Below are 24,975 nucleotides of genomic sequence, written 5' to 3'. Positions count from 1 at the left end.
TGAAACTGTGATAACCCAAAGGCTATCAAGCCCAAGAAAAACAGTGTGCCTAGATAGTCCACAAACAAAACAATACTTACAGTTTCCATTCATTTAGCATATTCTTTACATCAGGCATTGGGCTAAAGTCTTCACCTAGTGTCTCATTTTGTCCTATTGTAACTCTGTTAGGGAGGGAGGTGTGTTTACTTATCCATCGGTCTTTTGTCAATTGAATCTCAGGCAGGGAAAGTATAGCGAACCAAACTTCTCAGTTCATCATCCGTTGTTATCATTGGACCATGCAAGACCCTTTCTTATGTTAATTGTTTGTTCCTTTTTATCCATTTACCACTTGTTCATTTGACTTCCCTATAAGTAACCAATCTATTATGTGTAGTGGGGCTCTTTGCCTCTGTATGTACCCTTATGAATGTATATGTGGTTTTCTGAACATATATTTGTAATTGGTATAAAATGGTATTGTATTTCATTCTGTTTCTGACTTCTTCTTAACTGTTCTAATGCAGCCACTATATTTTTAAGACCTATCCATATTATCATGGGCTTATTTAATCTATTACTTCGAGGTCTGGCATGATACTCCATGGTCTGTACTCACTACCGGTCACACTTCTTTTCCTGGCATTCAGTAACAGCCAAGCTGCACTGGTATGAAACTCCCTACTGCCACAAAGAAGCAACTACAGCCTCACATGTCTCCTTGGAAATTGCCTTGGGGTAAATAGGGAAGAATGGAATCTTTTTAAGTAGTGGCAGAGGTGGGTGCTGTTATAAACCCATTTTACAGGCGTGGAAACAGAGGCTTTTAAGCGTTTTAATAACTTATTCAAAAGTCAAGTACACAGTAATTAGCAGGACTGCAATTCAAATTCAGACAGCCTTACTCCAAAACTTCTACTGTGTCATTGTTAGTCTCTGAGTGTTTGAGATAAGAACATTTTATGAAAAGATACAAAAGTCATTGTTATTGTTTATAGTTTTTATTTTCATAGAATGTAGGAATTCAGGTGGAGTGATAGTTTTTTTTTTCTTCTGAAGCACCTACTCCTACCTCCAAGGGCTGTATGTACAGTAACTATTTTTCTCTGATTTTCATATCCCATGGTTTTGCAGTGCTGAGGGCGGCATTGGTCATTCAGAACTGGTACCGAGGTTACCGAGCTCGATTGAGGGCCAGACAACATTATGCCCTTGCCATCTTTCAGTCCATCGAATATGCTGATGAACAAAGCCAAATGCAGGTCTGTGTCACAAGCTTCTCTCTCTCTCCGTCTGTGTCTAACTCTCTGTTTCTGTCTCTCTCTGTGTGTTTCTCTCTCCTCTCTCTGTCCCTTTGTCCCTCCTTCTCACTGAAATGCTTCTCTTTATCCACGTTATTGAAAGAATGAATGTTTGGATTTATTTTAAGCTTAAGACCCTTGATGTAGGGTGTTGATGAAGGATGTGGGACATTGTCTTGCAACTAACTGTTGGGAAAGTGTGATTTGGGAAAGTATGGTGGTGTTCAGTTTTGAAGTTCACATTTTTCAGAGGGCTGACAGATGTCCAGCTAACTAATAAAAATGGCCCTATTTTATTTTGGGGTATATGACCCTATGGAGAGTAAATTTATTACTTTATGAAGGGAAAGAATACATAAGTAGTTAATAAATGGAAGAATTTCTTTGAAACGAACCTGTAGAGTACTAGAAGAAAATATACATTAGTGAGGAAGGCCTTAAAGCTTGTAGCATAGATTCATAAATCCAGCTTAATACTCATTAATAAAAATGGATACTCTTTCACAATAAAGAGGATCTTGGAAAGAGCTCTCTATAGTTGTTATTGAAAAAATTAACTTATAGAATAGTATGTAGAGTTTATCCCATATATGTGAAAGAAAATTAAACATACAGCTAAACTCTGGAAAAAATACACAGCAAATTATTTACAGTGGTTAGTTCTGGGGACAGATGTGGTACTGAAGAGTGTATAGGGATCTCTCATTTTCATTTCGTCTTGTTTGTAGTTTTAATTAATTGTATTTAAGTATCAGATTAAAATGTGAAAATTGTTAAATTTGTGGATTTCTTTTTTTTTGGGGGGGGAACAAAAAGCTTTACTTTTAGTAATGCTGATTACAGAACATGAATTTAAATCAGTGCTCTCCATGGCACCCCAACAACAACTTCAGAAATATTCGTACTTGTGGATTTCTTTTTGTCAGCTGTTAAAATGATATACCAGAGTTGAATCAGATGCTGCCTTTGGCCTGATAAGAAGCTCAAAGCTGTGCTGTTAAGCACTACTTAATCTCACCACCAAATGGAAAAGAAGATGTCATAATAATAAAAATTTAGTAATTGTCTTAGATTGGACTTCTAGAAGCAGATTCTGAGACAGGGGTCCTGGTACAAGTGACTTATTAAGACTGAGGGAGTGTTCTCAGGAGAATCCTTTAAGGGAGTGAGGAAACCAAGACAGGATGGCTGAAGAGGCCAGGCAAATTGTGTTTTCTAGAGAAGTTTGACTTCAACCTGATCCCTTCAGGAGACCTCAGGTGTGGAATGTGTCACAGTTTGTCCCTTGCATGGGCAAGGAGATGGAGAAATGGGCTGTATTCTCTTGCTGTTGTCTATGGGCAGCCTGTCAGGAAGGAAGGGCCTGTAATATCCTAGGCAGCTCAGTGTGGTGGCTGCCTACCTGCAAGGGCAGGCATAGGTGAAGCGGCAGGGAGAGGAATGCCTCAGAAGAGAAGGGGACTTTCATGGAACATTGATAGTATTTGCCACAGTAGCTGTTTAGGATTCATTAACTGATTAATATGTTTTTATTTTGTCCAGCTATCCAAATTTTTTTCCTTCGTGTTGGAGAACTATGCACATACACATAAGGAAGATCCAGGTAAGCAAACTTTCTAGCCTTTTGAGAAGTAGTCATTAGATATTAAATTGCCTTCATCAAGAAATATAAATCCTGAAGATGGGAGAACACTGGGAAATTAAAAAGATGCCCACTTCTCTTGTCTGTGTGACACCCAGCAAGTCATGAAATTGGTTGAACTAGATTTTTTCCTCTCTGGATGGTATCTGCTAAATTAGCATTTAATTTTTCTCACTTTTCAAAGAATTATGTTTCGTGCATCATTCGTTTGTCGTATTGGAACCTCAGTGTATTGATGCAGAGAAATTTTGTGCTGAGAAATCAAAATATTTTTGAGTGTTTCATGCAGTAGGTTTGGGTACAAATGGCAGATTAAATGTAATTGGCTCCAACATGCCTCTTTTTTTCTCTCTCTCCTGTCTGTCTGTATGTCTATCTGCTATAGTTTGACTATACCTCCTCGAAGTTCATGTGTTGGAAACTTAATCCTCAATGCAACAGTAGTGGAAAGTATGACCTTTAAAAGGTCACACTTTAAATTAGATCATAAGGGGCCCTGCTGTCATGAATGCACTAATGTCATTATCATGAACATGGGTTCATTATCTTGGGAGTGGTGTCCTAATAAAGTATGATTTCTACCCTCATCCCTCATTCTTGCACATGCTGTCTTGCCATATGATGTCTTTAGCCATATTATGACTTATGACATAGCAAGAAGACTCTCACTAGGAATTTCCCATTGATCTTGGGCTTCCCAGCTTCCAGAGCCCTTAGCCAAATGTATTTGTGCTCATTGTAACTTATCAAGTGTGTGGTATTCTGTTATAGAAGCATAAAATGGACATAAGACATTTACTATATCTATCTATCTCCATCATTTATTTGGTCATTCTGAATCAGAGATAGACAATATAGGTGAGATTTAAATATGATTTTCAAATTATAATTATTCACAACACATGTATTTCTTCTGCAAATTAAAATCTGCCTGTTGTTATCTCCATGTTGGATGAGACACCTAGAACTCATTTTTCTTTAATTTCAGCTAACCATCTTTTGTTTTAATTAAAACTTGTGTGGTATCTAGGAGCATCTTTATATGATCTGTTAAACACCCTACTAAATGGCCAAAGAATGGTATTTTAATGGCATGATTTGATCTAAGTACATATGTATGAAACTAATTAAAGCTTTTAATGATCCATAGAAACTTTCTCAACAGTGCAATAGCTAAACCTGATGAGTGAGGAGTGGGTGGAAGTGGATACTTTGCCATTTTCTTTCTTCTACCCGATCGCAATTTGAAGACAGTTGTTTGAGCATCAAGTTCTTTGACAAACATGTTTTTGAGAAGAAACATAATAATGATGAAATGAAACAGGATTCTTTCTGCTAATGACCTAATGTTTCAATCTAGCCTCCCGTAATCAGAGTCATTTATGGAATTTCAGAGACACAGAGGACTGGCTTCCAGTCTAGGTATATTTACTAAAACTCTGCATTTTAAAAAATCTGTGTTTAATGAAATTCTGCAGGTGATTTAATAATATATCACAATATTTTATCAAAGAAAGGAACAGTGGTTTTATTGATGTATAATATACATGACAGGAGAGTACACAAATTATACGACACAACAAATTTCCTCAAAGCAAACACAGCCATGAAGCAGTCACTCAGAAGAAGAAACAAAACATCAGAGCCACAGAAACCGCACTCTGTGTTTTCTAGTCACTACCCAGCCCCCATGTCACCCCATAACTGCTTTTGAACGTCTGTAACTAGAGTAGTTTTGCTTATTTCTGAACTTCTTCATATAAAGGGAAGCATACAGTGATACACACACAGACACCCTCGTGTCCAGTTTGTTTTGCTCAACATTATATTTGTGAGAGTCATTCATGTTACTGTAGTTTGGTCATTTTTGTTGCTGAATAATATTCCATTTTACTGATATGCTATAATATATCCATTTTATTGTCTGTGGGCATTTGGATTGTTTTTAGTTTGGCATTTTAAATTGTGCTGCTATGTACACTGTTATACATGTCCCTTTTGGTGAACATATGCATTCATTTCATGTCTTTTCTTAAAGTTTTGGTTATGTATTGTTATATAACAAGCCATGCCCACATTTAGGGGCTCAAACACAATAGCCATTTTATTGCTTGGTATTCTGTGGGTTAGGCTTTTGAACAGGGCCACTGTGGGTAGCTGGTCTCTGTTCCATGTGATATGAGTTGTTCATCCAACTCAGATGGGCGGGGCCGACCAAGTGGTTTTATTTACATGTCTAGGTTATTAACTTGGTCACCTGTATTCTTCTCATGTTGCACCTATGTCCAGCAGGATACTCTGGACTTCTTTACATAGTGGCTGGTTCCAAGAGGGCACAAGCAGAAGCTTGAAGGCCTGTGAAGGCTTTGCGCTGAAACTCTGAAAAATGAGTTCTGCCTAAAGCAATTGGTCAATGCGAGTCACAAGACCAGACACAGGTTTTCTAGTTTAAATATCTTTTTTTCTTTGTGAATACTTGTCTTTTAAACTTAGAAGGCTTTGAAATATTTGAACTATAGACCACTATGCCTATATTTGTAGATGTTTTATACTTCATAAGATTTGGATTTTTTATAGTAAACTAAGAAAAATTAATGTGTAGTGATTGAGAATAATTTAAAAACACAACTACAAACTTGCAAGTAGTTAACTGATTTTTGTTCCAAAATTTATTTGATGATGAATGTTTTCACTACTTAGTTTAATGCCTCTCTCATAACATTTTCAATTAAAATGTATAATTGGGCATGTTTCTGGTGTATGTAATCCCTTACATCCATTTTTGTTACGGAGTTCTAGGATCACTGGGAATTAATTATTGTAGAGTAACAGAAAAGGTGATTAGAGATTGTTCCCAGAGATTGATTTAGTGCCCTCTTTGGTGGGAGGGTTCTAGACAACCTCTCCCTAGGCCTGTTTAATGGAAGTGCTGAGATCTCTTAGCAGGGTGTTTTTAGTGGGCAGGATACTATTTAACATTCCCAGATACTGAGGCCAGATTAATGGTCTCAATTCTGAGGCACAGAGTATCTGAAGATACTGGAAGCGGTATTTGTGCTTGCAATCTCACCATCTCTTTTGTGAAAATCAGTTATTCTGGTTTATTTCCCTGCACTACTACTTTCAGAGCTCAAAACGAGTTTATAGGACTTGATGGGAGTCCATGTAAAAGTTTCCAGTCTGCTTTTGCACATCAGCCTCCTCCACAGGCAGAAACCAAAGCTGCTATCTGTAGAAACAGGTTTAAACAGATACTGGTATGAATGGGAGGGTTGTGTGTAAATGTTATTTTGACTTTCTGCTTCTCAAATGGCCCCTCAAACTACATACACACACACACACACACACACACACACACACACACACACACGGTTTTGAAAACACGTGCATTTATTTATTTATTCATTTAATTTTGTAATGATAGCATATTTCATATTTTTGTTGCTATGGTCGATAGGGTATTTTCACCATATCTCCCCACTGACTATTTCATATGCATATAACTTATTTTGTGCTTGTACTGATTAACAATAGTAGTGAAAGTGTTCTTGCTGATTTTCATTAAATGTTTACCATGTGTCATGTATTTAAATTCTTTTTAATGGCTCATTTAATTTAGTCTTCATGATAAATCAAGAATATTATTATTATTCCTCTTTTGTAAATGCAAAAGCTGAGGGTAACCTTCCAAAGTTATTCATCTCATTAGTGATATTATATCTAATTCTCTTACGAATTCTTGGAGTTTTCCTATTAATTTTTGGGGATCTTAAGATTTAATCACATAGGCTGCAAGTGATTTCATTTTTATATTTTTGTATATGACAGTTAGTGCTCTTATTTCATTTTTGTGTCTTCTTGCATTGGGCAGAGATAACAGAACAATGCTAAAATAAACAGTGAAAGTGAGCATCCTTGTTTTGTTGACAGTTTAATTGAAAAACCATTACTGTTCATTTAAATTTTAAAAATTTCATTAGAGAAGTATCCTTCCATTCCCAATTTTCTGAGTCTTAAAAAAATCAGAAATATGTCAGGTGCAGTGGCTTAAGCCTATAATTACAACTACACAAGCGGTGGAGATCCAGAGGATTGTAATTTGAAGTGAGGGCAAAAATATTCCAAGACCTCATTGCAACCAATGACTGGGTTTGGTGGTATGTGCCTATCATCCCAGCTAGAAGGAGAAGTACAAATAGGGGGATTGTGGTCCATGCTGGTCCAAGCAAAAGGTCATTTCCTATCTCAAAAATAGCCGCACAAAAAGGGCTGGTGGCATGGCTCAACTGGTAGAAAGCTTGCCTCACAAACATGAGACACTGAGTTCAACCTCCTAGTCCCACAAAAAATCAGGAATACATGTTGAATTTTTATGAGTTATTTTGGCATCTATCAAATTCATTATATGGATACCAATGGTTTTGAAACAGATTCATAATTTGGAAATGGTAACAATAAGTGATAACTATAAATGTGGTTCAAATGGTGCTTATCTTCGAAATCTCTCTCACTGTCTTTCTGTCTTTGTGGTATTCAGACTGAAACCAGGCAAATGGTCTTCTACTTGAGCTATGACCTTACACCCTAAATGGTGCTTTTCTTTTTCTAGCAATATGTGGAGTTTGCCTCCCAAGTGATATCCGAATGCTAGAGGCAGAACTTGTTTTATTATTTTTTTCCTTCTTCCCTCCTTCCCTGCCTCCCTTCCTTTTTTCCTTCCTTCCTTTTATGCAGCACTGGGAAGTGCATGGTAAGCAAGCACTATACCACTGAACTATATTCCCAGTCCTCAGAAATTGTTTTCCCAATACAATTATGGCCTTTAAATTTTCCCTATCCAGATTTTGATTCTGTACTCAGAAAAAGAAAAAATTGTGTGTAGGGGTATTTTTGAGGTATTTTTTAGAACAACTTATAAAGGTGTTACTTGATTATGAATCAAGATTTTGTTATATTTGTTTAGATTCATGTTCACAAAATTATAAATCAAATAGCTAAGGATTAATTCCAATTTTATGTTGCATAAATCTTTATATATGTTGGCATTAATTAAATTATCGCTGTTAGTTATGATAGTTACAGCCCACAAGGACAATAGATGCATTAGAAAGTTAAAGCTTTCAATTGTTTTCATATGTGACACACTAACTATTGAAAGAGAATCTGTATTTATTCTTTTTTGTTGCTTAAAAACCAGCAGAAGGATAATGATTTGATGTTGATTAATATTTCATATTGTGTATTTTTAACTAAAAATTCACTTAGGGAAATATATTTTTCATATATGCAACACTGAAGTTTTTTGTGTGCATAGTTTTTTTTATTATTCATATGTATATACAAGGCTTGGGTCATTTCTTCCCCCTGCCCCCACCCCCTCCCTTTGCATAGTTTTTTGAGACAGAGTCTCACTGTGTAGTCCAGGCTGGTTGGAACTTGAGGTCTTCCTGCCTCCAACTCCTGAGTGCTGTGATTGCAGGTGTGTACCACCATACTCAGCTGTTAGTTTACTTTTTAAAGAATATGACTCATCAAATCTATGGAAGGAAGGACTGTACGTGAACTTATCTTTTAAGAAGATGTGAATGTATTAATTTTGTTCTTAAATTGATAAGACTTGAGGTTTAATTACAAGACATATAGAATTGACTTATTGTATCAGTTAACCAATAGTAAAAGGAAAAATGACATAGCATTGGTGAAGGCAATGACTAGGGAAATGAAGTAATTTTTTGTTTATACCTCACAGAATTGGGATTACTCAATCAGTTATAAATATGTAACAGTACTAGATATTGTAGAATATAGATACATTTTAATATATAGTAAAATATAATTAAGACTTTGGGCTCAGAGCCAGCTTGTCTGAGATTGGGTTCCATCTCTGTACTTACATGCTGTGCTCCATTTTCTTCATGCAAAAAATGAGGACACAGTAATATTTACCTCTTGGGGTACTTTTGATTGTTACCTGAATATGTACATGTAAGGAGCTTAGAACAGTAACATTTAGTAAAAGAACTAGCAGCAGCAGCAGCATGATGCTATGAAAAAGGTATGGTTTGAGCCCCAACATGCGTAGGTTTCTGAGTTTTATATGGTGAGGAGACACTCTCGAAGGGAGAACGAAGGAACACAGGGTACTCCAAGGGTAGAGGAAACAGTGGATGCAATGATTATATAAACATTGAGCAATACAGTGCTAGGGTGGAAGAGGAAATATTCCTTAGTGTAAGCAGATGTTGGAGGAGTCTTTACCCATGTTTAGTTTTGTTACAGAGTCTGAAGAGAGGATCATGTTGAAGGTACAGGCAAGAGAAAGAGACCAAAGAGGTTGCCAGGCCTCCGAGGATTTGAAATACATACCTCCATACATATTCCAATATGCAGAGGTACATCCTCAACTTCTTTTCCTCTTCCCTGTCACCTGAGTTTTTACATCAGGCATGTTTGAAAAGCTACACTGCCTTTCCCATGAATGCTGTAGTCATGTCATACGTATCTCCCCCATTGGAGAAACAAAATCCCCTTGTTCTGATCACATGTGCTCCATATTCACTTTATTTCTTAGAGTCTAGAACTCTATATTAAAGGTTAGTAAGTCTATTAGATGATGCACTGGAATTGCTGGGGCTTCTTGAGGGCTGTTTGGAGGTTCATCTTACTGTGGTTTTTCCTAACAGTTGTTGACATTTTAGTGTATAGAGACTGGAAAAGGAAATTCATCTCCATGAATGACTGCCAAATTGAAATGGATGGCATGATCATTAAAATTGTAATTAGAATAAGCCTTTACTGCCTATATAATGAATCAGAGATAAAGTTTATCAGATGCTCTGCATTTCTCGTTTCTAACATAAATCAAAATAAGTTATTCTTAAATTTCAGAAAAATCCAAATGAGAAAAATAACCTCTGCTGTACCACACCAAAGACAGGCATTATCACTCCTAAGTTCTACTTCTTATAAAACATTATGATCTATCCCCAAAATGTATTAGGGTATCCTACAATTTAGAAAATATTTTTAAATTGCCAAATATTATGATACTTTAAAATTTTTTAAAATTTTAGTCTTAATTATAATCTCTCAGTGTGACTGGATCATTAAAAATATGTATTGTCTCCATATGTTACTATCATACCTTCCAAACATGACCACTGTGACTATTCAAAAAGATAGAAACTATTTCCTGAGAACTTCTTAGTAAGAGGTCAGTTTTGAAGAGTATGTCATTGTCCTCTGGGTCAGTTGTCTCTTACTACAGTGATATTGTGTATTTATCACAATACCTGAGTGACTCTTTTTTTGCTATCAACTCTACAGATGAGCTGAGCACTTCTGATTATGGCAGACTTGATTTGGCAGTTGTTTTGGGTCTTGGCTTGTTGGAGACCATGCAGTGTGAGGAATATCAGAACTTCATGAACTTGTGGCCAGATTGCTTGGCACACTGAGCATCTGGTTATGGGGTGTGATACTGCAAATGGTGTCCTCCCAGCATTCTTCTAAGAACTATGAATTCCTTGCACGCATGATTGTTCTGCAATCAATAGTGCTACATACTGTTTTTCAGAGCTCAGATGTTTAAAGATATATTGTACCCAGAAGTTAACTATTAAACCACATATGCTTCATGATCAATAACTGTACATAGCAACTCAGTAAATACTGAGGGAGCGGGGCACCCTGGGTCTAAGTCCTTTCTCAGATCCCAGCCTTCCTCCTTGCTTCCAAATTTCATGCAGACTCTGAGTCTTTCTTTTCAATATGCACTCTCTCCCGTTTCTCTCTAGGTCCGTGGCATTGGCTGGTGTTCACTCATGTATCTGGGGGTTCGCTGGCTGGTGGCTGTTCTAGGACAGCAGCCTTGACCAAGATGATTCAGCCCTGTTCCATGCGGTCTTAGCCTTTTAGTAGGCTAACCTGGGTTTAGTGGTAGCAGCCGGTTACAAAACAGAGAGCTGGATTTGAAGCTGATGGGTATCACTTCTACCACCTTTTCAGGCCATTGCAAGTTATGAGTCCAGGCCAGCTTGAAGAGATAGGAAATTAGGCCCTTTATGGGAATAACTGCAAAATCACATTTAAAAAGCATGGGTAGAAATTGGGATAGAGGGCTGAGGCTACTTTTGTGATCAGGCTACAACATCCTCTTTAATCGTTCTTTTTCTCTTCCTGAATTGTCTGAATTTGTGTTCCTGGGCTGACTGTTTCATGGGCAATCTGTAAAAAATGACAGTGGATCTCAGCACCTACCAAAATGGAATGCAGGCAATATGTTACCGTACAGAAATGTCTGGGGGGCAGGCAGGCCTTTGGGTATTTCTGCCCATGGTTTATCACCTTTATATGCTTTGTTAGCAAGAAAAAAAGAAAATCATATCAGAAATGTTTTATGTGAAGAGAGAAACTAATCAATTACAGCTACAAAAAAAATCCTCTGAAGTGTTTAATGGGAAAAATTGAATGCTGCGGTTTAATTCTATAGAATTAGAGCCGGAATAGCAGCAGATACTCGAACGAAATAAAATGCATTCTTAGGTTTTTAGCCCTATTTATAAATATCAGATGTAAGAGAGGGCAATAAAATAACTTGAACTTCAGAGCATCAAAATACCTTGATTCACCAGTTTTTACTGGGCTTCTCTGTCTCTTCCCCACTGATTATGGACTCACAGCTTTGGGAAAAATAAAAGACTCCAGGAAGAGATGATGGTGATCCATGTGAATGCACCCACTGGTCTCAGAATCAATCATTCCTCATGGTTATGTGCGGAATACCTGGTATTCATAACATTTAGCACAGTGCCTTATGTGGGCTAGGCATTCAAGATCTTTATTAAATTCAAGTATTGGAATGTTGACTCCCACTTCTATCCCCCTTTCTGTCTTTCCTTTTGTAGCTTTAGTAGATCGACTTTTTGAAAACAGCTTACGGGACACACAGGATAGACAGTACTATGTGGAGTTGGTAAAAGTCCCAGACTTCTATGATGGTCCTCGACTACAATTTCCTCTCACTTTTACCGATATTGATTTACTTCTAGAGGCCTTCAGGCAGCAACAGGTGAGTTTAAGCAGAAGCTGCTCTGATTCTTGTATTTATCAGATGCTCAATGACTGTCTATTGAATGAATGAATGCAAATACAGCAGCAGAAATGTATTGCATGGAAAGTGTTTCCCATTGTGTGAGAGTTACCTCTGTTTTGTTTAATCTATGAAATAGAAGTTTTCTAGGGTGCACAACAACCTCTCAATTTGTAGGCTTACAGCATTTCCTGTTTCATTTCCTCAGCTACAATTCACATACCATGAAACTCTCCATTTAAAAGTATATGAGTCAATAATTTTTAGTGCATTGACAAGGTTATACCATCATCAGCAATATTTGATAATAGAACATTTTCAATACCCCCAAAAGAAAGACCATACCCATTTACCTTTCCCTCCTTCCCCACCCTAGGCCACCACTATTGTATTCTCTTTGTCTATGGATTTAGCTCTTCTGGATATTTCACATAAATGAAATTATATAATCTATGGCTTTTTATGTTTGGCTTCTACTTAGCATACTGTTTTTAAAGTTCATATATATTATAGTATGTATCATTACTTCATTTGTTTTCATTGCTGCATAATATTCCACTGCATATCACATTTTGCTTACTGATTTATCAGTGGATGGACATTTGGATTGTTTCTACCTGTTGGCTGTGATGATCAATACTGCTATGAACATTCACGTACATATTTTTGTATGAATACAGCCTCATTATCTCCTCCTCCTTCTTGTTCTTCTTTTGTCTGTAATGGGGTTTGAACTCAGGGCCTCACGCTTGCTAGGCAGGCACTCTACCACTTGATCCACTCTGCCAGCTCTTTTTTGTGTTAGGTATTTTTGAGATAGTCTTGTGAACTTTTTCCCCTAGGCTGGCCTCAAACTGTAATCCTCCTGAACTCTGCCTCTTGAGCCACCAGTGCCTGGCTAAGGCCTCATACCTGCTAAGCTGGCAGTCTACTGCTTAGGCCATGCCTCAAGTCCTTTTTGCTTTTAATTATTTTTCAGATTGGGTCTCACTTTTGCCAAGAGCTGGCCTCCACAATCCTCCTACCTATGCCTCTCATGCAGCTGGAATTACAGGCGTGTGCCCAGTTTGTTGAGATGGGGGTCTTGCTAACTTTTTGCTTGGCTGGCCTTGAACTCTGATTCCCCCAATCTATGCCTTTTGAGTACCTGGGATTGCAGGCATGCATCACTGTCCTCACTTCTTTTGGGTATGTACCTAGGAGTAGAATTGTCCTATCATATGTTATCTCTACATTTAGCTTTTTTGAGTGACTGCTTATCTGTTTTCCATGAGTAACTGAACAGTTTTCCATTTCCACCACCAGTGTAGGAGGTTTCTAACTTTTCTTTTAGCTAACACTTGTTATTTTGTTATTCTTTGTATTCTTATTTTTATTCTAACTATCCTAATGTGTTTGAAGTGGTATCATTGTAGATTTGTTGTTGTTGTTATTGTGTTTTGCAGTACTGAGGATTGAATACAATACCTCCCTCAAGCTTGCTAGGCAGGCATTCTACCACTTGAACTACTCCACCAGCCCATCGTTGTAGTTTTGAATTGTATTTCTTTCTTTTTTTCACTCTTTTTTTTTTTTTGGCAGTACTAGGGCTTTAATTCAGCACATCATGCTTGCTAGGCAGGTGCTCTTACAGCTTGAGCCACTCCACCAGCCCTCTTTTCACTTCTTGATAAGGTGCACAAAGTGTTTAATTTTGCTAAATCCAATTTTTCCTTTTGATTGTTTGGTTGCTTGTGCTTTGGGTACTATATCTAAGAATCCATTGCCAAATCCATGGTCATGAAGACTTACTCCTACGTTTTCTTCTAAGAGTTTCATTATTTTAGCTCTTCCGTGTAGGTCCGTGAACCATTTGGAGTTAATTTCTATAGTATGAAGTAAGGGCCACACTTCCTCTTTTCCATATGGATATGCCGTTGTCCCAGTACCATTTGCTGAAGAGAAGTGCGAGTCATTCAGATTTATCCTTCCTTTTCAAAATTGTTTTGGTGGTTTGTTTCTCCTTACACTGAATTTGAAGATCACATTTTCCATTTCTGCAAAAAAATTGAGATTTTGGTAAGGATTGCATTAAATCTTCGATCACATTGGGTAATATTGCCATCTTGACTTAAGTCCTTCAATCTGTGAACACAGGGTGTTTTTCTTTTTATTTATGTCTTTAACTTCTTCCAGCAGTGTTTTGGTCCTTTTCAGTGGGCAAATTGTTTATAACCTTGGTTAAGTTTATTCTTAGGTATTTAATTTTTTTTGTTTGCTATTGTAAAATGAATTGCTTTCTTAATTCCTTTTTGGATTATTTATGCCTTGTGTGTCCAGTTTATACTCTGTAACTTTGATGAATGTACTTATTCGCTCTGGTAGTTCTTTTGCATGTGTGGATTCTTTGGGATTATCTGTATACAGAACCATGCCATCTGTTAATATATAATTTTACCTCTTTCTCCTTTCTGATTTAGATGCCTCCTCCTCCCTTTTCTTTCTTACCTAATTGCTGTGGCTAGAATTTCAGTACCATATTGAGGAGCAGTGGTGAAAGTGGCCATGTTTGTTTTGTTCCTCATCCGAAGGGAAAGCCTTCAGTTTTTCATTATTGGGTTTAATGTTAGCTCTGGGTTTTTCATAAATGCCCTTTGCCATGTTGAGGAAGTTTCCTTCTATTCTTAGTTTTCTGAGGGGTTTTATCATAAACAGGTACTGGATTTTTACAAATCTTTTTTCTATGTCAGTTGAGGTGAAATGTGTGTGTTTTCTTTCATTCTATTAATGTGTTGTAAAGCATTTTAATTTTCTTACATTCAACCACCCTTGTATTTCTGATATAAATCCTACTTAAAATGATACTGCATTTGGTTTGCTGACATTTTGTTAAACTGTTGTTGTTGGGTTCTGTAGATGTTTGATAGGTCTACTTAGGATTAGTTTCTGAAGTCTTTTTCCCTTTAGATTGTGTTCAGTTAGTGTTCTGACAGAAATTTCCTTGAACACCAGAAGCCATTAATAAAAAAGAAAGGGGGGAAGGGAAGGAAGGAGTGGAGGAGAAAGAAAAGAGACACAAATCTCATTCTTTGGAGACTGGCTCTATCTTGGGGTTCTCCTTCACTGCATGGCCAGCCCCTTACAAATCTTCTCTTTACTTCCTGCTCCCACTGAGACATTGTCAACTTTTCTTTTTCCTGATTCAGTGTTTGTTTGATTGCTGTAAAGTGAAGATTTTTCTAAGTTTTCTCAAAGTTCTGACACAGTTGATTCTGACAAATTTTTGCTTGATTTGTCAATATTTCTGGAGAGGGATAGGCCTTTGGAGCTCTGTACACTACCATTTTCTCTGATATCACCCCCAAACTCTCATTCTCAGTTTAAGACCCTGGAAGGCATAATGTAGGAATAAAAGTGAACTGGAAGTAGATTGGCTGTGCACGCACTGAAGCATAGCTTCAAATCATCTAATTACTGAGATTATTATTGAGCTCATCCTAAGTAGCTTTAAATCCTCTCTGGAAAAAAATTGGCCTGAAACTTTTCCTGCAGGTTTTCATAAAGAACGTCCAGAATTCAGTACAGATGTAACCAGGTCAGGAGAACACTAGATGAATGAAAGACAACTGAGACAACTAATAAATAATGGAAACAGACTTATAGAGTATATTAGATAAAGACATTATTAGACTCAGTGTTTAAAATAAATATCCTTAATATGTTTAAGGAGATAGAAGATATAACCTCACTCCAGAGAAACATAATACAAGACTGATAATTTTGATCTTATAAATATGAATAAATACATTATCAAGAGCAGAATAAAAGGCATAACACGGCATGTGGGGTATTTCCATTTTCAGTAAAAAAATCAAGGCTTATATGTATTATTTAATTTTTAAAAATTGGGATAAAATTCACTTAAAAATGAATCATTTTAACCATTTCAAAGTGTGTGTTCCAAGCGTTTTTAATTTTTGCATTCCTAGCTATTGAATCCCTATCCTTATGCATGCTAGGCAAACTCTCTGATTTCCAGAACATTTGTGTTGTTATCCCCAAATAAAATCCTGTACCCATTAGAGCTTCTCCCCTTCTCCCCTCCCTAGTCCCTGACAACTACTAGTTTAATTTTGTCAGTGAATACTTGCTAATTTACCTTTAAATAATAAATCATAGCTACCTCTTCAGACAGCAATTACTCTGAGTAGTATTACCTACGGACCAGAAAAGGTCCAAAGTCAAGTTAAGATAACCTATGAGGCTAGCTTCAGGAATCAGTAGATTAAATATGCGAACTGAAATAAGCCATTAAACAAAAGTGTTTGGCTCATTCTTTTAAAATGTGGCTGAAGGAAAGTTCACATTCAAGTTTTGAATGAAGTTGTAGATTGAATGGATTTAGAATGGTTTTTTGGGGGAATAGATTTAACAGTCCATTAGGTCCTGGATAGACAGGAAATAAGAGTTTCTCCTTATTAATCTATATCCAGAAGCCCTTCCCTTTCCTCTTAATTCTCACATTGCCATCAATCCTGTTTCCTTTCTCTTTAAAAATTATTTAATCAAGACTTAAAATCATATGTTTTGTAATCTTAGATAGAAAATAATTTTATTTTATTGGCTATGAAAATGAACATCATGAGAAAGGATTGATCCAAAGGGTTCTACCTGCCCTCCATCCCACACCCAGAGTGGTATCTGAAAGAGATGTAGATATGGCCCTTTTTGCAGCCTTGATTAATCCAAATCAGTTCCGTCTCGTAGAAACATATGAGCACTATATTTAGAAGTTATTCTGGTCACATTAAAAAATAAAAAAACATGAGGTCAGCTTTAACTCAGTATATAAAACATTCTCATTTCAGTAAGTAATCATATTAAAGCTATTGAGATATTTTACTTTTTTTTCTTCGTTCTAAGCCTCTGAAATCCAGTGTGAATGTCTTACTTACAGCAGATCTTAATTCAGACTAGCCCCATTTCATGTGTCCAAAAGCCCCACTTAAGCTAGAAGTTGCCATATTAAACATCCGGTCTAAATAGCCTTGAACCTAAAGTTTTGTTAACATCTACTACGTTTCTTTTTGCAGTCATATCTGCTGTATTATATTTTAGTGCATATATTTAGTATATTTTATAATTTAAAAAGGAGGAGAGGCTGATGGAGTGGTTGAAGTGGTAGAGCGCCTGCTTAGCAAGTGTGAGGTCCTGAGTTCAAACCTAGTACCACATAAGTATAGAGGAAAAAGATACATTGGATTTTTTTAAAGCCTAGGAAGTGAATCTACAAAACAGTGATCTGATCAACACTACAACTGGAGGGGAACATTGGGATAAATTGTCATAGATTGGAGGTAATCCAAGTGTTTTATTTGGGTTTGGAATATGATTTATAGTTAGGCTTTCATATAAATGTGCTTGGTGTTCTGAGCATTCTCAGAGCTGTATATCAAGTATTGGAGCCATAACTGGGTGACTTGCCTCAGGAATTCTTTGGGACCTTGTCTTCCTTGTGAGATCTCTGGGTCCAGCAACACCTACTTCCCAACCCAAGTGGCACGGTGTCTCTACAAATGCAAAGCTACACCTCTACAAGAGACTCTGTTTTTCCTTATGTTTTTATACTGTCTTCTTTTTTTCTCCTGTTTTACTATTATTATCATTTTGACATTTTCTTAAGGTAAATGAGCCCTCTTTCCCCCATCACTTATTTTCAGCTCTAAGGACCAAGAATAGTCAGACATATTCTGCAAATGGGTTATGTCAATGAGAAACGTGAATATAAATATCTTGGGAACCATTCATTCATTCGATGACAAATATCTTCTGAGGGTTTTTTATATACCAGACACTGTATTAGAATAATCAATTTGAGAATATAGAGATTATCCTGAAATATAGTGATCTAAAATGTGCTCATATACTTCATTCTCATGGTTTTCTATGCAGTGATGTCTTTTTTCCTAGGTCACTAGATCTATTTCCTCTGCTTTCTCTGAACAGATACTTCATGCTCACTATGTCTTAGAGGTGCTATTTGAAACCAAGAAAGTCCTGAAGCAAATGCCGAATTTCACTCACATAAAGACTTCTCCCTCCAAAGAGATAACGATCTGTGGTAAGTTTCAGAGGAGAGTGGTTAAATTAATATTTAGGCACTTCTTGGCCCTACATGATTGGCCTAGCTTGAAAGCTGTGTAAATTAGACTGTGTTGAGGGAAAAATGTTACTATAGAATTATCTGTCGTGATAGTACTGTTCCCCATTTTGTCTTTGTTTTGTATACAAGCTGGCAGGAATTAATTATGTGAGAAATTAAAGAACTCATAGCTTTTCATAAAGGGAAACAGCATTTTAATATGGCAAAGCACCCATGGGTGGAATAAGTATTCTTTGCCCTCTCACAGTCTCCCATTATCTTTGTTCCATGTTGCATTTTCTAGGTGAGCCTCTGTATGCCACTTATGCTGGGAAGAGAAAAAGCCAAGGCTGGTGGAGAGGAAATTCTTTTCTGCCCTTGCCTACTGTTTTAGGTTTTTTCCAACTGATCTCTGCAGCTTTTGGAAGATTGGGAATGTCCCAGAATTCTGTTTATTCTTCTAAATAAGAAGATTTGAGATTTTGGTATCATGTAGGCCAGCCTATAGGATATTGCTTCAAGAAACTCATTGAAATTCATCACAGTTGGTGCTCAGCGTGCTTGCAACTGTCTGGGAGGGGTGTGTGTGGAAGGAACAGCAATTCCCTTAACTTCTAATTAAGTCTTTAGGTTATAAGACTGTGGTTGTTATTGTCCAAATCAATTTCTAGCCTGTGTTCTCTTCCACTGGCAGGTAGAAGTGAGCTTGACAATCTAATTGAACCATTTTCATTTCTAGCATCTGATAGTGGCGACAAGAACTTGATGTAGCAGTACATATCTCATGACATGTCCTGACTCAAGTTTCTGGTGTGTCTGTAATGGTTCAATTCCAATCTAATAAGGCCACAGCATCTCTCTAGCAGATGATACATGTCAGCATGGGGGCCGTTTATTCAAGGCCTTAGCAGGCCCTCTTTTCATGGAAATAAAGAGCATTGAGGTCATAAGGGCTCAGGAAACCATGCCAACCTGTAAAGCCTATGAAGCCAGGGTTATGCTTGCTATCACACGCATACAAAAACAAAACAAAAAACAACAACAACAACAAACCAAAAACAGAGAGTGGAATCTGTTCCCATGGGCCTCCATTATAACTCCAGTTGTCATTGCAATTTATCTTTAGCTAAAAGAGAGTAATGAATTATCTAGAGGGGATGGAAGTCCTAGAATCCCACAGTGTGAGAATGGATGAGTTCTTTCAGAGATGTCTAGTTTGTCCCTTGATACTTCTTTAAAATTAATTAATCAAATCCAGGACCTTCTGCATGCTAGGTGAATGTTCTACCACTGATCTTCATTCCTAGTCCTTGGACATATGGGTGAAATTGAGAGCCAGAGGGAAAAGCATATTGTCTTTTGTAGTAACTCCCCGCCCCAGACCTCACTCAGGTCGTTAGTGATAAGGTCAGAAATAAAAATTATGTTTCTGTAACCCAAGTTATAGGCATCCTCATATCTACTCTCCCAATTCCCATCACGCAGTTGTCTCATGCTTCCTTTCCCATCATGATACAAAGACTGGAGACTCCGTGGTTTGGATAGTTCTTTTCATTTCAGGATCCCCACATTTGGGGCATGTATTTCCAGACTTTTTCCATGTAGCACTGTTGGTAGAGGGAAAAGCAAAAGCAGTGGATTTCCTTAACGTAGAATTAGTATTTTCGGTTTTTAATGTCCCATTGAACTTTGAGAAATTTGATTATCATCTAAAATAAAATTTTAAGGTTATATTTCCAAACACATCTTGTGTTTATTGACAGTATCAGTAAAGGGAGATTACGATAAATATCTATCAATATTTTAATTTGAAAGTGCATTTTTGCATGCACATCTAAATATAAGCCATACTTCTCAGCATACATGATGTATAGAAAGTGTTTTAGTTTACAGTTATAAGAGATTACCAATTTGGCACTTATGTTTTTGTTTGCTTTGTAAATATATTTGTGTCTGCCTTCCCATGGTATAAGTTCTTCTGCTGTCCAGCTGGAAATTAAACATATTTTATAGCCTCAATTTATATTTTTTTATTTTATTGTGCCAGGAATTGAACCAAGGGGCCCCAACTCTTAATATGCTTCCACTAGTTCATTTTTTAGTATGCCACCTATTACAGTGTTGCATACCCAGATTTTTGAAAGACAAGTTACTCTGTTGAAAATTAGGAAAAAACAAATAATTAACATATGAAGGTGATGAGTACAGTGTTGTTCCATCCTTATTTCCTTAGCTTTGGAGTGAGACTGTATGAAAGTGATGAGAGTTAAGCATTCAGTCACATTAATATGCTCTTAATTTTATTGTTGTGGGTACAGTGATTTTATTGATAAATGTTGGTGACATGGGATTTTTAAATTTTATTATTTCCAGTGTAATTAGAGTCTTCTGTTGCATATAGTTTATTAATCTTTGTTGTGGGATTTTAAACAAACTGAGGAGAAGTATTTCCAACTTCAATTCTATAGTAATTAAGTAGGATATAAAGAATAAAAGTTTATGAGCAAGTCTTATGAAAGACATATTTTACCCAGAAATATTTATCAGAACAGTCACATAGTCACACTTAAGTTTTAATTAATGATTTCATATATTCATATGATTTCCCTTAGTTGGCTGTCGGTTTTATTTCCTGTAACTGTCTCATCAAAAGAATGTCAACTATCTACTCACAGTTTTTAAATTTCAGATGCCCACTGCTGGAACATTTTCTTTCAAACTCTTCAAAAAGCTACGTGTTAACCAGGCATGGTGGTGTCTGCCTATAATCCCAGCATTTGGGAGGCTGAGGCAGGAAGATTGCAAATTTGAGGATAACCTGGACTACATAGCAAGACCCTGTCTCAAAAATTCCCCTATGCATTACGTGATTAAATGTGTTTGTTGAGTGCCTATATTTCACCAAGTACAATTGTAGGCCATTGGGGATTTAATGCTAATCAATAAATCTTGTTGCTGCTTTCCTAGGGTTGCAATGTAGACAGTACTGAGTAAATTGATGAGAGCTTTTACTAAACTCAGAGCCTCATGCTTGCTAGGCAAGTGCTCAACCACTTGAGCTATGCCCTTAGTCCCCTTTGCTTTAGTTATTTCTCTGGTAGCACTTAGAGTTTTTGCCTGGCCTGGCCTGGCCTCAGACCACACTCCTCCTACCTATGCCTCCTACATAGCTGGGATTACATGTGTAAGAAAAGCCACCACCCTGGCTTATTTTGTTGAGATAAGGATCTTGCTGAGTTTTTGCACAGTCTGGCTTGAAACAGCAATCTTTACCTTCTGAGTACCTGGGAATAAAGGCATGTGAAAGCTTGGGCTTCTTCCCTTCCCTTCCCTTCCTCCTTCCCTCCCCCCTTTCTTTCTTTTTTTTTTTTTTTTGAGATAAAATTTTACTATGTAGCTCAAATTATTCTTGAACTTGCAATATATGCCTCAGACTCCCAAGTGGTGGGATTACAGGTGTGTACCCTCATACCTGGCTTGTGAAGCTTTCAGTATTGGAGTGGGATAAGGTTGAGTGTGAATTTCAGCAATGATATTTAATTTCATAAGTACTTAACTACTACTCATTTCATAAGTTGTTTAACTCCTCTAAGCCTCATTTGGAAAATAAGAATGAGGAAAATGCTATTCATCTCATGGAATGCTTATGAAGACTGAACAAGATTATACACATAAAACCTTTAGCATAATGCTTGGCCAGAGAAGGTGAAGTCCTGCATAAGTGGCTAGAGTGAATAGTACCAGATGTTGCCCCCACTACCGTAGGAGGGGAAGAAAAGGGTACTGTGACAGAAATTGCATGTTGAATTAATGTTCTCACTGGATAAACACCCAATGTCCTAGAAACACTTGGAGTATTTGAGGTTTAAAATTCTTTAGTCAAATACGCATTGCATCTTAGTTCCTACTGAAAAGCGATTTTACACTTGCATTCCAGGTGATTTGCATGGAAAACTGGACGATCTTTTGTTGATCTTCTATAAGGTAAATGATTATTATATTGCTAAGAATTTGTACTTCTTTTGGGGGAGGGCAGTCCTCAGGAAGATGACAGTATTAGTTTTGTTAGCAATATATACAAACACAAATGTAATATAACACTTTTAATACAAGAAGCTCAAAAATTTGTAGAGGCTTATCTTTGATTTTTATAGACATCTCATAAAATTTGTTAAAAATTTAACCAGGAACTTCAATCAACATTATTTCTATTTATATACCCAATAGAATTTGCACCTGATTGTCTTTATTGTGTCATCAATGATGATGTAGGTGATGCAGGACAAAGAGGGCAGTAGTGTGTTCATTTTATTTTATTTTATTTATTCATTTGTTTTTGTGTTACTGGGATTTGAATTCAGGGCCTGTGCTTGCTAGGCAAGTATTCTACTACGTGAAACTATACCTTCATACCTTTCTGCTTTTAGTTGTTTTTCAGATAGTCTCATGCTTCTGCCTGGGGCAGCCTTACACCACAATCCTGTTTCCTAGGTCTCTCATCTAGCTGGCATTACAAGCGTGTACTCCACTCCCAGCTTGTTCTTTGAGATAGAGTCTTGCTAACTTTTTGCCCAGGATGGCCTTCAACTACAATCCTCCCATCTCTGCTGGGATTCCAGGCATGTGCCATCACACCTGGCTTAAATTACTTTATTTTGTTCAGAAATGAGCATGTCACAAAACCAGTCTTCACTTCCAGTGCACATTAATTATTCACGAGAGGAGTTTCCTCCTGTAAGTTACAAATTTTCTCTCTTCTGTAACCCCTCTTCTGGTTTCAATTACTCTTCTTCATTTCTTACATTTTGGTTGTGCAAGCAAGTACAGAAGGCATGAAGCAGCATGGCTGGCATGGAGTTTCTCTCTATCTGTTTGATTGGATTTATTTTTCTGTCTGAGTCAAGAGTTGCAACCTGAATATTTGCTTCTGGAATGACTGACTACATGTAGAAAACTGGCCCTGAAGCACTATGCCTTCACAGTGCTACCCTTTAGCACCTATCTTCTGTATCTTTTTGATTGTGTTTTTTGTCCACCCATCTCTGTCATCCTCACCAGTAGCTTGTCAAGGAATTGTGCATAACATAGGTATCTCAGATGCATTGTTATGATACCTAAGTCAGTTCCACTCTTTGTGACTGTGAGAGCTTGAATTGAGCCATGTAACTTCCACGAACTGTACTTTTCTACTGCAATATAGATAAAATAACATAAATATCCAAAGGAATTTTTTTGCAATAGTGAGGTTTTGAACTCAGAGCTCTGTGCTTCTCAGCAAGTGTCTCCAGCCGGTTGTAGGGGAAGTAGTTCCAGGAGATGAGACAGTCTGAGGTGGAGTCCAGAGAGTGGGTTGCTGGAGTGAGTGAAAGAAACTGGCAGTGAGGAAGGTAAAGAAGATGTGTTAAATGACTGGGTCCCATGGACTGTGAGATAAGTTGGGGAAGACATTTAGTCAGAGGACCAGGGCCTGCCCTAGGAGGGACAAATTTCTGGTCTGTTAGTGACTCTGAGGAGCAAGTGGATCCTCCCCTACTCCTGATCCTGGAGTGTTTGTCCTTGGGAGAAATGAATCCTTTCATTTTAGAGAGCTGAGAAAGTGAGAGGTCCAGCTGTGCTCTTAGGGAGACCCAGATTTAGGGAGAGAATTCTTTCTGCATGAGTTGAAGGTGGAAGCGACTTTATTTATTTTGAAATGGGGGCTTCTCCTGGCCATATTGGAAAGTTGTGGAGAAGTAGAAAGACGGACTGGTGAGAGGAAGCCCGGAACTTTATAGTTTGGGGAGTGGGATTTGTTTAAGCACTACATAGGTCCATACTAGATGTTCAGAACTTCAGCCCTGCTATTGTTGACAATTACAATCTGAGAAGGGGTAAAGGGGTAGGGTACATAGTTCTCAATAACAGAAAATCTGGTAATTCTTTCTCTAAAGGGTTGGGAAATACCTAAGAGGGAAAATAGTTGAATAAGTTAAATCATGAAAGTAGTTCCTAAATTCCAAGGAATTTAGAAAAGAATATTTCCCACAAGGTAGCTGAAGATACTAAGGTGTGATCAGAGATAATGCCTGGTATGGGCTAATGAGAAAAGAGGTTCTTCTGCCATATTTCTTTAATTTCATTGGCAAACTATACAGAACATATAAAACTGCAAGGTACAAATATAAAGACCAAACAGGAAGAGGTGGATGGTTAAGTTCTATAAAAGGAAGTGAAGATGAAAATACAGCATTCAGTTTTTTAGGTGTCTTACCTATCATATCTCCCTTGTGTGCTCTCGATTTTATCATGTGATCAAAGTCCAGTCTCCTTGTTGTGTTTGCCCTTGATCTAATGCCCTCAATGCAGAGAAACTAAAGCAGATACTTTAAAGCAACTGAGGCCAATAGGAGAAGGGGAACAGGAACTAGAGAAAAGGTTAGATCAAAAAGAATTAACCTAGAAGGTAACACACATGCACAGGAAATCCATGTGAGTCAACTCCCTGTATAGCTATCCTTATCTCAACCAGCAAAAACCCTTCGTCCTTCCTATGATTGCTTATACTCTCTCTTCAACAAAATTAGAGATAAGGGCAAAATAGTTTCTGCTGGGTATCGAGGTGGTGGGGGGAAAAGGGGGGTGCGGGGTGGGGGTAAGAGAGGGGGTGTGGGAAGGGGGGAGAAATGACCCAAACATTGTATGCATATATGAATAAAAAAAAGAAAAAAGAAAATACAGCATTCATTGGAAGCAAGAAATGTTTTGAGAGCTGACCAATGGTAATCTTCAGAGAGTGGTGACCACAAGACTGGCAGTGACAGAGTAGTAGGGCACTACTTTGAGAGATTGGGATGGGTTG

At 37.3% G+C, this 24,975-nt stretch overlaps 2 protein-coding genes across 10 annotated transcripts in view; both read left to right on the top strand.

Moving 5' to 3' along the window:
• The window catches only part of LOC109674958 (serine/threonine-protein phosphatase with EF-hands 1-like), a 120,953-nt gene that overhangs the window by 44,181 nt on the left and 51,797 nt on the right, over nt 1–24,975 (top strand). For 7 of the 8 annotated variants that reach the window (XM_074064226.1, XM_074064224.1, XM_074064227.1 and 4 more), the window contains 5 exons: nt 1,117–1,244; nt 2,826–2,886; nt 11,832–11,995; nt 18,002–18,116; nt 22,075–22,121. In XM_074064226.1, coding sequence (XP_073920327.1) covers nt 1,117–1,244; nt 2,826–2,886; nt 11,832–11,995; nt 18,002–18,116; nt 22,075–22,121 — 515 coding nt within the window. Of the gene's footprint in view, nt 1–1,116; nt 1,245–2,825; nt 2,887–11,831; nt 11,996–13,047; nt 13,205–18,001; nt 18,117–22,074; nt 22,122–24,975 lie in introns of those variants that run through there. The other variant, XM_074064228.1, reaches the window with a different exon arrangement.
• The window catches only part of LOC109684825 (serine/threonine-protein phosphatase with EF-hands 1), a 332,462-nt gene continuing 325,503 nt past the window's right edge, over nt 18,017–24,975 (top strand). Inside the window, exon 1 of one of the 2 annotated variants that reach the window (XM_074064238.1) lies at nt 18,017–18,116. The gene's annotated coding sequence lies outside the window, so the exon portion shown is untranslated. Of the gene's footprint in view, nt 18,117–22,078; nt 22,122–24,975 lie in introns of those variants that run through there. The other variant, XM_074064241.1, reaches the window with a different exon arrangement.

This window comes from Castor canadensis, chromosome X, assembly GCF_047511655.1.
Source record: "Castor canadensis chromosome X, mCasCan1.hap1v2, whole genome shotgun sequence".
NCBI lineage: Eukaryota > Metazoa > Chordata > Mammalia > Rodentia > Castoridae > Castor > Castor canadensis.
This window is presented reverse-complemented; position numbering and strand designations above follow the sequence as displayed.